We start from the raw sequence: 12779 nt of genomic DNA on the forward strand, positions 1-12779 counted from the left end.
AAGTGTCTATAATTTTTTTTTTTGTCACTAAAATCCTATAAACTCTGGACATATTTGTTATTGGTAACCTATCCCTTAATGTTTGTATAGCAGTTTGGGAGGGAATGAGGATAAGAAGGGTCTCGAGCGAATTATGAAATTTTATTCTTTGCTTCAAAAAGAAACACTTTATAAGGGAAAAAATAAATATATCTCATTCTGTATAATAAATTTTTTTTCTGTATAATAAAAAATTTAAAGACACCTGGTTGATATCAAATATGCCACTAGCCAGGAACTTCTGCTTTGACATTCCATGTGCCAGGGGAGTCCTGGAGCAGCAGAAGCTGATAACCTTTCACTGAGAGCTGTTCTGAACAGTTTTGTATATTTACAGTTACAATTTTGCTTTCCCATCTTCTTTCCAGCCGCTATTTAAATAAGGCTTTTCATATCTGGTCCAAGAAAGAGAAATTCTCATCCAGTTTTATAAACAATGTGATATCCTACACTGGCACGGAACATTCTGCACCAGCCTGGATGCTGCTTTCCAAGATTGCTTGCTCATCACCCAAGCTGGACTATACCAAGATAATAGAGTCCTGGGAGAAAATCAGCAGGTTTGCATGCTTATAATATAGTTGTTGATAGACACTAAAGATTCGTGGAAACAAAGCTCATGTCTTAAGGAAGTGAGCTGTTTCATAGCTATTTCTATACACAGATCTTTAAATTCTGGCATAAAAACAAACATGAAAAATAAGAATGAGTTTTAAGCTTTCAGTTTACCCTTTGTCCAAGTAAATTAAGTGCCTTAATACTCCTACAACTTGACTCCTAAACCATGCTACCTTACATTCCTCCAATGTTCACAATCCAGAGAGTATTTTGTTGGCAGCAGTGTTTATTTTGTCTGTTGATATTCCTTATGCCCTTTTCCTAGTCAACAGAATCCCAATCCAAACACCTTAGGACATATTCTGTGTGTTATTGGGCATATCGCAAAGCATCTTCCTAAGAGCACCCGGGACAAAGTGACTGGTGAGTGTGCTTTGGAGAATCTTGAAAAAGCTTTGCCTCTCACTTTAAATATATTTTGAGCAGTTAAATTTGGAGGGTTTTAATTTCTCTTTAGATGTGGTCAAATGTAAGCTGAATGGATTCCAGTGGTCTCTAGAGTTGATCAGCTCAGCTGTTGATACTTTGCAAAGACTCTGTAGAGCATCTGCAAAGACGCCTGTGGAGGAACAGGTACACTGCAAACTCTCCTGGATGTTTGTTGTTTATCTGTACTTGAACATGTTACTCTGTTTTGAAGTATAAGGAGTATTCTCTGTGAAGAACCTATAAGAATGGGTAGTCCACAGAAGCTGTAGCATCAGCTTCTGTGACAAGCAGTTGACATTCCCTGAGAAGATACTGGCTGCTCAGGACACATGGGTCCCTCAGAAAGTCACCATCTTGGTTCTAGGTACAAGTGCCTTCTAGGAAGGCGTGCCTGCTGTGCATATATTTTCTAGTAAGAACTGTATAGCTATTTTTTAACAAGTTGTAGCCTGAATGTTTGCGATAGATAGCTTTGTGTCTCTTCCTCCTTCACTTCTACCTCATCCAAGAAGCCTAACCAATGATTCTCCCTCCACCTAGGCAGCGGGTTCCCTCCAGACCAGAAGATTTCTGATCATTTGATGAGTCATTCTGCAGGAAAATACCTATCCTCTTACTATAAGGCTACGTTACTCTAACACCTCTTGCTTTATCATGTTCCCAAAGTTAATCAGAGCCTACAGCTGATGTTTTCTATAGATGCATACATACAAATCCAAACCATGGTTTTGTGTGAGACAGAGTATTACTTTGACTCCCTAAAAGGCATCCATATCAGTTTCTCTAATAAGTTATTTTACTGCCATATATTCTATTCTTACCATGAAATATACTCCTAGACAAGGCTAATCTTAATGAAAAATTTTAGGACTGGGGTGATTAATGATGGTTTTAGAAGTCAAAGGTTAATTTAAATAATTGCTGGAATATATTTAAGTTTCCCAGAATAAAAATATCTTTGCTTCATCTGAGCTACCCAGCTACATTCCTGTGCTTCCTTTTCTTACATAAGTTCCTTAAAGAAAAGTCCTTCCTTGATAAGTTACATTTTCTATTTGTAGGAACAGATATAATAAGAAAGTATATTATAACTTTTTTAGCTTAGGACTTAAAACAGGTTACAATGTACTTAGCTAAAAATGCCCAGCTCTTTCCATGTAAATGGTGTCTGGTGTTTTCCTGGCATGTACCTTTTGGCTTATCTGATGAAAGGGATGCTTGCTTTGTTTGATTTTTCTAGCTGTTTATCTCTTGATCCAAGAAAAACTTTTAAATAAGGAGCATTACCTAAGTAGGGAGCATATTTGAATAGCAGAAAACAGGTCAACACAAAGCAAAAAGCTGGTCACAAAGAAAGAATGATGTAGGAAAACCTGGGGAGAAATTTAAACGGCAAATTACAAAACAGTCATCCCGCATGTCTTGGTGGCTGATTAATGGCAGAGCCATGCCTAGAACTAAGTCCTCTGGTTGCCCTCCCACTCTCTTCTTCACCAGCATTGGCTAGAGGAAGAGTGATCTATAGTACGGGGGGAGTCAGTGCCAGAAGCCACTGGCTTGCTTTCTAATGGCCCACAGTCATTAATTTCACCATTGTTAGAGTCTGTGAGGAAGACAGAGTTATCTTCACGGTTAAAAATTGAGAACTAGATGGGTGTCTGGGTGGCTCAGTTGGTTAGGTGTCCGACTTTGGCTTAGGTCATGATCTCACAGTTTGTGAGTTCAAGCCCTGCATTGGGCTCTGTGCTGACAGCTCAGAGCCTGGAGCCTGCTTTGGATTCTGTGTCTCCCCTCTACTCCTCCCCAACTTGTGCTGTCTTTCTCTCTCTTTCAAAAATAAAAAAAACATTAAAAAAATTTAAAAATTGAGAACTGGAGAGGCTGTTACTACTTACAAAAGCCATGGTTGCAGATTTGCCAATACCACTTTTGGTGGTAGACAATGGACTAAGGCCCTGAGATTTTCCAGAATCTTAGGATATTTTATTTCTATTTTTTATTTTTTAAACACTTTTTTAACATTTATTTATTTTTGAGAGACAGAGCACAAGTGGAAGAGGGGCAGAGAGAGAGGGAGACACAGAATCTGAAGCAGCCTCCAGGCTCTGAGCTGTCAGCACAGAGCCTGATGCGTGACTTGAACCCACGAACCGCGAGATCATAACCTGAACTGAAGTCGGACACTCAACCAACTGAGCCACCCAGGCGCCCCCTTTTCTTTTCTTTTTTTTTTTCAACCTGGGTATTTTGGACTGGCCTCCTAGAGAAAATGTAGTCAAAGAGTTGTAGAATATGATTGAGCTCCTTTGCTTGGCATAGAAGTGTTGGCATAACCCCTTGAGGTTATTTTAACTAATAAAAAGCGTTGAAAACTTGTCTTTAGTGAATACATTTCAAAACGATAATGACTTTTTTTAAATTCCATGTCTTTTGAAATGGAATTTACTCTAGTAATTAGTATTTACTATTTACTATAGTAGTTACTTCGCCATCTATACATGCTGGAAGAATCGTGATTTTTTTTGTATTAATGGAGCAGCATCACTATTACAGAACTCTTATCACTTGGGGCACTAGATCTTCCCAGGTATTTGCCTTTTGCTCTTAAAGGGCACATATAGAAAGTTATGGTATCTATACATATGTGTGCGTGTGTATATATGTGCATACATATATACATACATATACATGTACAGATACTATATATTTATGTCCTCTGTGTATGTATGTATGCTGTATATATGTGCTGTTCATTTTTAATTCTGCTTAGTACTTCTAGGCAGATTGGTAAAAGAGCAAAGATCTGAAAGCCTGATGGCTAAGGCTTCTCAGAAGACTTCTTATGGTTTATGCCTTTGAAGACCATAGAGTTTCTTCTGAGATGGTTGTTTCATGGACAGTCTAGTAGATGTGTGGGATCCTTTAGAGATTACCTTTGACTTGCCGCAGGAATTACTGAAGCGGGTGTGCGGCGATGTCCTTTCTACCTGTGTGCTGTCCTTGTCCGACATAGTTCTCAAGGAAAGTGGCCCTGGGAATGTGGATGAAGACCTGTTTGTAAGTAATTACTTTCCTTAACTATTCTTTTACTTTATATCAGCTGGAGTTTTCTAAGGATGACTTTCTAATGTGCATTTTTAATACTATTAGCAAGAAAAGGATTTTTCTAGCCTAGAGCTTACTCTTCTACAAAGAAGAATTTTTGTGTTGGTGACCTATTCGTTTTTTTCCCCATGTTCTTATTATCTGAGGGAAAACCTGATGGGATACACTTCATCCAGTTAGAGCTTGTGAGGTGCCTAATCCGTTAGGGAAAAAATAGGACATATTGTGAAGTAATAAGGCGAGAAAAGAATAAAGTGAGGGTGCTCTTTGTTCTTTTGGTTTATTTGTTCAATGTGTTTTTAAATTGTAATGTGTCTGCTGAGCTGTTTGAATATCAGATTGTAGAACTGCGGAATTGTGTGGAGGTGTCCTGAAGCCATGTCCATAATACAGTGAAATATTTGACAACTAAAAACACAAATAACGTTGGAGCAGCAAGACTGGGTGACATGGCGACCTGCTTTAAAAATTGTGTCAGTGCCAGAGTCCTGTGTGCCAGCAAATGTGCAGCCAGTTTCCCGATTCAAGTGGCTGGCTGTCCACAAAACATGTTGCAGTCATTCTGACTCCCACATCTGATGCTCGGTAAAGCAGATAACGAGCTGCTTCTTCATGCCCTTCAGTATAGGCCATCATTTCACCAGAACTGGCCATTTTCCTCACCTGTTCCTTTCCTCTGTGCTTACCTACTCTGCCACCTCACACTTGTACCTCGAGACCGAAGACCATGTTGAAATTTGTGACAGGAGACCGGTTGTGCTGAGGCATTAATGTGAACACTTCAGTAATAAAACTATTATTGGCAGGAATCCACACATTTCAGTGCAGGGCCCTGTGATGTGTAGCATGGCCCCATCCCAGGCTTTCTAGAGGGTCTTGTGCCTCTAATTTGAGCAGTTATATTACAAGAAAAATGCTTATTATGACCAGGGAGTTTTTCCCTCTAAGATTTTTCTTTTCAACTGTTAAATATGTCACCAAAATTTACCCTTCAGTTAACATATATATATGAAGAAGTTTTGCTCTATATAATATTGTTTACTTCACTCTTCTTTAAATATAATTTAAGTAGTCCTTTAATCCACTAAGACATATATGTACAGGATTTTTTAAACATATGTACACTTACTGGCTTCCTCACTTTAATAGAAGCCTTTCCCATTTTACTGTTTAGCCTCACTCTTGCTTTTTTGGTATAAAGAAAAACCAGTGTTATTAACCATCAAACTGTATGTTCTTAATAAACACACAGTAAAGGCAGCTGTGAGGAAGCCAGCACTTGTAAGTTTTTGATAGTAGTATAAATAGTGAACCAGTCAGGAAGACCCTTTGAAAATATGTTTTAAAATGTAAAACAGTTTTATGCCTTTTGAACCCTGGATTACTTTTAATGAAGTAGAACAGTTCTTAAAGGTGCAAAAGTGTTCCACAGAGGGAATGCAAACAATAGCAAAGGATTAGAAACAATGTAAATGTTCACGAATGGTAGAGTAAACTATGATAACATCGTAATTTTTAATGTACTTATGTAGTCAATAAACATATTAACTATATATATTGACATAAAAGGTAGAGTGGATTTTGCAAGTAATGACTGAATTTTTATAATGACTGTATTTTTATGAAAAAAAATAGTTCTTTTAATTTGGGGGACAAAAAAAATATTGACATGTCTTTAGCTAGAGTTAATTTTTCTTTTGCCTTATGGTATTGAAAAGCCAATTCTTTTTGCAGGTGAAGTACATTTTTACCTTAGGAGATATAGCCCAGCTTTGTCCAGCCAGAGTGGAGAAGCGAGCCTTCCTTCTGATTCAGTCCATTCTAGCTTCTTCTGTTGATGTGGATTATTGTAAGGCACTTGAAATTATCCTCTGCATGTGCTGTTTTAAGGTAGGGTTGGCTCCTGAGATACTGTAAATAAGCCCTCTTTTTCTCCCTTGTAGCAACATCAACTCAAGGTTGCAGTGAAGCCCCAGCCTTTCAGCCGCTCTCTCAGGTCAGAGGCTCGGTCATGCCTTCCGTGATTAGAGCGCACGCCATCATTACGTTGGGTAAGTAAGAATAATGTGAGAAAAGTATTGTTTGTGCAGTTTAGTTCCATAGGTAGCTTTTGGTCTTAAATAAGCCAGCCTTAGTAATATGTTACTTACATACACTGAGCTTGTGTTTATTCTAAGTCTTGTGAATTTGGGAGGGAATTCTGACAGCAATCCCCCAGCTCGGAGGCACACCAGAGTGCTGGTAATGAGAGCCCTCAGTTGGCAGCTGCCCAAGATGCTCAGACTCAAGACATTCCCCGGAGGGAGCTTTTGTTTTTTATGTTAATTTGTCACAATTATACCTGTTCCTGTGGGTTGTTTTTTAATACTCATAATGCGGCACCATAAAGTCTACACTGATCAGATCAGGCACTACACTGGTTTCTGGGAGTGAAAAACTAAATTTGCAGTTCAGTTCATAAAAGGAGATAGTTTATCTCATACTTACCAGAACTGGTAGATGAGCTATTAAACATTTCCCCATGGACTCAAATTGTTGTTAATCTTGAAAAGACTGACTGCTGTGCTATACTTTAAATTTTTTTTAGTGTGACTATGTGTTTTATGCTGGGTAGGATTTATGAGTGTTTTTATAATAACAGTTATTTTTCAAAAATCTAAGAATTGTGAATGAGAGCAAAACATTCCCAAGGCCGCAAAAAAATGCAAACCAACAAAACTCAACAACAACCTTCCTTCTCCAGACTGTGAATGAGAAATACAATGAGGTGGTCATTCTTTCCTGTTTGCCTAGCCCAGATTTCAAATCCATTACTAAATTTTTTAGCTGTTAGATTTTATTAGTCATTTTCCAGGGAAGTAGACAACCCTGAAATTCAAATGTTAACTTTAAAAGGAGGATAGTTTCGTAGAAACTAATTTGACAATAAACTATTTGTAAAAAAAAAAAAACAAAAAACAAAAATAAATACATGTTAAAAATTTTTTTAAAAAAATAAATAAATAAAGGGTGGATGGTTAAAAAAAAAAAAAAAAAGGAGGATAGTTTTATTCCAGTGAAGGAATATCTCTTAGTATATGTTTCATGAAACCCTGGAGGGATGGGAAGGGGGGGACTTTATTTTTAGTTATTTTGAACTTCCTTATATTTAGTAGTATGGGTTTGTTTGTTTGTGATTGTTGACATGATATTTTAACTTTAATCAAGTAAAATCCATAGCAAGATATATCTGGAGAAAACTTAGGCATAAAATTAGAGTTAAGACATCTTCACCTTCTGTAACAGGTAAGCTATGCTTACAGCATGAGGATCTTGCAAAGAAGAGTATCCCGGCCCTTGTGCGGGAGCTGGAGGTGTGTGATGATGTGGCAGTTCGCAACAATGTTGTCATTGTCATGTGCGACCTTTGTATCCGGTACACCGTCATGGTGGACAAGTACATTCCCAATATCTCTATGTGTCTGAAGGATTCAAATCCATTCATCCGAAAGCAAACACTCATCCTGCTTACCAATCTCTTGCAGGTATGTATGAGAATTGGGCCCGTCATTTTTTTTCCTTCCACGATTGCTTCTGGTTTCAAGGAATATTTGAGTAGTATAGGAAATGTGCTGCTCTATAGTAGAATCCAAAAATAATCAGCCTCTTTTCTGGTTTAAAATATCGTTCTTCTAATGTTCTGTACAGCCTTTGTAAAGAGATTATCACTTCCTAATACTTGTTTTGGGTATATGTTCAGATATCCCGTCAGCCAATGTGAAGTTTCATTTTTGCAAATAAACTCCATGCAGGGAAGAGCCCACCCAGTGGACAGTAGTTCTGGTTCTGATTCTGTCATTCTTGTCTTTGAACAAGTCAGTGCTTCTCAGACATAACTCCCTCTTTTGTGAAATGAGGATCGTATCTGCCCCGCTGTTTCAGAGTCACCCTGAGAGTCCAGTAAGACATTTTAGTGGGCAGAAGAACTTTGTAAACTCAGAACTCTCAGTGAACAGAGCACTTAATGTTTTTCTTCACATTGAGAATATGTTAGCCTATCATGAGGAGGGAAATGATATTTGCTCTTGAAAAAGAAGGTATTTAACTAGGTTGTGTATCTATTCTAGTATGTTCTGTAGGCTTATTATTTTATGTGGTTAGGTACCTGATGAAGGCACCATTGGCATTCTCCCTTTTAAAGCCATGTGCTTTGAGTCATTTTCCTAATAGAGTAGATATGATGCTCTTCTACCCACATATCCCTCCACTTCTCTTTGTGATTAACAAATATATTGCTCTCAAGATGGTCAGGAAGTGAGTGTTAACAAACTGTGCTAATGTGCCACAGACAGACTGAATAGCTGACAGGTGTGATGTTAAACAAAAGAAAGTTAACAGTTGGTTTTATGACTAAATGCATTTAAGATTTGTATATTACAATTCATCCTTAAACACTCTGGTTTCTCTTTGTACAGGAAGAATTTGTGAAATGGAAGGGCTCCCTGTTCTTTCGATTTGTTAGCACTCTGATAGATTCACACCCGGATATTGCCAGGTAACTTTCCTCGCATGACAGATAGTTGAATGATTTACCAAATTTCTAGTGTATATTAGGTCTCTTTCCTCTAAAATTCGTTTAGAATTGAGTTCTTTAGAATTTAGTGAGCTTTTGGGGCGCCTGGGTGGCTCAGTCGGTTAAGTGTCCGACATCGGCTCAGGTCATGATCTCACAGTCTGTGGGTTCCAGCCCCATGTCGGGCTCTGTGCTGACAGCTAGTTCAGAACCTGGAGCCTTCTTCAGAGTCTGTGTCTCCTTTTCTCTCTGCCCTTCTCTCTCTTGCTCTCGGTCTCTGTCTCTCAAAATAAAGACATAAAAAAAAAATTTAGTGAGCTTTTGGCAGTTGCCAGAAAATTAGCAGATTTTCAAGCTATATAACAAAGCTTTATTTTTTTTTATGTTTATTTGAGAGAGAGAGATAGGGCATGCACATGCAAGTGGGGAGGGGCAGAGAGAAAGGAAAAGAGAGAATCCCAAGCAGGCTTCATGATGTCATTGCAGAGGATGACGGGGCCGGATCCCGAAATAATGACCTGAGCCAAAATCAAGAATTAGACACTTAACCAGCTGTGCCACCTAGTGGCCCAACAAAGCTTTATTCTGCATATAAATTAAAAAAAAAAAAATCCCTCCTCCAGATTGAATATTAAATAACTTCAGAAATGACTACATTTTCTAACATTATTGTTTCTTCCCTAAAGGAGTAATGAAAAGCAATAAATTACATGGAATTTTAGCCATTAACTGTTGACTTAACTGTGTTGATTTCTAGGCCAATAAAATGTCAGTTTTGATGGAGCTAAGACTTTCTTTTAAGTGTAGAAATTATAAAGAAAAAAGTCTCTGAATTAAGACAATCACACAGTGTGAAATGAGATTATACAAATTACAGGGCCTCTTGGAAATGGGTGTTTCTTGAGAATTGAACGGGAAGGGAGTTGCTTTGTCACTTGTTAATTCCTATATTCTATAATTTTTTTAAGGGTTTATTTTCAAGAGGATGAGAAATGATCCCACAGAATTAGTTAACCTTGATTATGTTGCATGAGTGCTTCTTTTTAAAGCAAGTCTACAGCTGGAAAATAGAATGTTGAATGCTATGGCAAAAGCTGCCACAGTTGGGAAAAGGTCTTTATGGAGTTCATTAACTATAAATAGCTTATAATAATGGGTCCCTCTGGTTCTAAATATGGTCACCAGTGATTTACTCTGAGTTCCATGGAAGAATTTCTGTTCAGTTTTCTTTGGGTATAATTTTCCAAGGAGGAATATTTTATATACTAAGCTAGTATAAGGTTAACATTGCAATTAATGCTATCTAAAACCAGAAATAAAAAGCTAAGGCCATTACTTTTTCTTTGTGTAAATAATTGAGAAAGGACCAAAATAGCGATGCATTGCCCTCTCTCCTTTACTCTACTACTGTAAGACTGGCTGTCATGGCGCTCTTTATACAATGTGTAGCCCAGAAGCAGGCATATTAGAAGTGTTGGGAAGGCCTTCACATGATGAGCCTGGAAGGTAAGATTGGTTGTGTAACCTGCTTCTGGGCTTACTTAACTTTTCTCAGCTCCTATACATGTATGTTAACAAGGGCATTGATCAGTATGTAACATACACAGAACCTGTTGCATAGGCGATGAGAGTATGAATCAGAAAGGAATTAGAAGAACAGATAGGTATTTACACCATCGTAAGATTATCAGTGCCTCTTACAGTATTTTGATACTTCCCTTTTAAGTGTTTCCATTTTATCTCTGTATTCTGGGTGTGTTTAAACCATGGTTCAAATGTGATTTTCAGCTTTGGTAAGCTGATGACTACCCTTGTTAACTGTAATTTAAATTAGTCTCTTTCCCTAGTTTTAGGTCACGCCAATTTGCTTACATCAAACACATTAGTTTTTCCATATGTATCTGCTAATACAGATCTTCCAAAGAGACTGTAGTGACAGAGCCTGTTGCTTTTAATTCTAGCCCAGGAGGATTTCCTGAAGATTCTGGCATGAGCACATTCGCGTGACATTTTTAATTGGTCATACACAAGCACAATTTGTAGGCTGCAGAATTGTATTGATGTATTTTCCCCTCCATCCGCAAGGTGGTGTCCTTGTGGTACAGCGTTCACAGAGTGATAGGTAACAGGCGGGTTGTTTTGAGTTTAACTGGGCAAATGCCGCAGAAGTGCAACAAGGCAGAGCCAGAGAGGTTCAAGGCAAGAGAGTGACTATAATAATGGCCTTTGAGATAGGAAAGGAAGTAAAGACAGAGATTGATTGGGAAAAGAGGAAGTGAGTACCTAGAGGGCTGAGTAAAGCTATAGAATAAGAGGAATGGGTTTGAGAAGGTCAGAAAGCTGGAAAGATACATGTGTGTGGTCATGAGGTAGATTAGCTGACTTCAGAAGTGGGTGTTCCAGGTGTAGTGACATGTCCCCGATAGGGCTGCAGAGTAGCTCCCAGAACATAGATGTGAAGGTCTAGAGCCGATGCAATCAGAAAAACAGAAAGTTAGGGGTTAAATGAGCTCATCTTTGGAGACACTGAAGATGCTCTGAGAGATTATCTTGGTCCATTCAGGCAGTTATAATAAAATACCCGAGACCAAGTAGCTTATAAACAACAGAAATTTCTTTCTCACCTTTTGGAGGCTTGAAGTCTGAGACCAGGGCACCAGCATGGTTGGGTTCTGGTGAACGTCCTCTTCCAGACAGCAGGCATCTTGTTGTATCTTCACATGGCAGAGGGATGAGAGATCTTTCTGGGACTTCGTTTATAAGGGCGGTAATCTCATTCACCAACCCCAAAGGCCTAGCATCCTAAGACCGTCTCCTTAGAGGCTAGGTTTCCAACATAGGAATGAGGCAGGGGTTGGGGACACAAATATTCAGACCATAGCAGTGATGCTGGAATCTGGAATGGAGAAAACTAAAACTAGGAAGCGGTTACCAAGCAGCTGAGGGGCAAAATAGATAGCCAGAGCCTCTGTAGAGAAGGCTATGGATTATTACATGGACCAGGTGGAGGAAGCCCACTCTCCCTTCCCTCTTTCCTATACCTTCCCCAAACAGCCTTTTCTTCAGAGCACTTGTGGCAGCATACTTTGTGTTGTATGTATAGCATCTATCTGTCTGCTAGAATAAGAGCACCTGGGAAGGGCTGAGATTTTGTTTTGTTGACTGCGGTATCCCTAGCACCTAAAAGAGAGCTTGAGACTGAGTGGACCCCTAGTGTACATTTGGTAAATGAATGAATAAAAATATTATGGAGGGGGGTTAAAATTTTTTTTAAAAAACGGGCTCCTGGATGGCTCGTTCGGTTAAGCGTCCAACTTTGGCTCAGGTCATGATCTTACAGCTCGTGCGTTGGAGCCCCACATTGGGGTCTGTGCTGACAGCACAGAGCCTGGAGCCTGCTTCAGATTCTGTGTCCCTCTCTCACTCTGCCGCTCCCCACTCATGCTTGGTCTCTCTTTCTCTCTCAAAAATAAATAAACATTTTAAAAATGAAAAAAAAAAAATTATGGGGGGGGTGGAATGTGGCCCTCCTGCCGGGCTCTGGCATTTGGGAGAAGCAGCAAGTGGCCTTCCCTGAAGAGGACTGTGGGAAATGGTGTCCCCAGAGGAAAGCCAGCCCTGACTTGCGAAGGGAAGTGTGGAGAGGGGAGAGAGCTGACTCCTGGAACTGAGGTACAGTGTATACTTTGGAAGCACTCAAAGCAGGGAAAGGAGACATGAGAAGTGAGATGATGAGAAAAGAAACAGAACATTGTAGGGATGTGAGAGAGATTTGGGGTGGTAGCCAAAGATCACATGAATGTAGGAAATTACTTGCCTCAAGTTTTGAAGAGAATTTTGGTATAAATGGATCTGAGAATGACCATATTGTAGGCCAGATCGGGAATAGGAGTCCATGAACAGTGGCCTTTATTGAACAGATAGCTGCTTCAGAATAGCATTTGGCTTGGAAAAACATCTGAAAAAGTCAGATTTTTATGTTCCTGGTAATACTGAAAGTGGAAATAAGGCTGTTTAAAATCTGGATTTGGATTCT

The 12779-nt window shown here is 39.0% G+C and overlaps 1 protein-coding gene across 3 annotated transcripts in view; it reads left to right on the forward strand.

Moving 5' to 3' along the window:
* The window catches only part of NCAPD3 (non-SMC condensin II complex subunit D3), a 70675-nt gene that overhangs the window by 42276 nt on the left and 15620 nt on the right, over positions 1-12779 (forward strand). For all 3 annotated transcript variants that reach the window (XM_039253785.1, XM_039253784.1, XM_039253786.1), the window contains exons 17-24: positions 408-599; positions 923-1020; positions 1115-1230; positions 4036-4143; positions 5926-6040; positions 6135-6242; positions 7477-7715; positions 8646-8725. In XM_039253785.1, coding sequence (XP_039109716.1) covers positions 408-599; positions 923-1020; positions 1115-1230; positions 4036-4143; positions 5926-6040; positions 6135-6242; positions 7477-7715; positions 8646-8725 — 1056 coding nt within the window. The remainder of the gene's footprint in view (positions 1-407; positions 600-922; positions 1021-1114; positions 1231-4035; positions 4144-5925; positions 6041-6134; positions 6243-7476; positions 7716-8645; positions 8726-12779) is intronic.

This window comes from Hyaena hyaena, unplaced genomic scaffold (assembly GCF_003009895.1).
Source record: "Hyaena hyaena isolate Hyena2069 unplaced genomic scaffold, ASM300989v1 scaffold_465, whole genome shotgun sequence".
Lineage (NCBI taxonomy): Eukaryota > Metazoa > Chordata > Mammalia > Carnivora > Hyaenidae > Hyaena > Hyaena hyaena.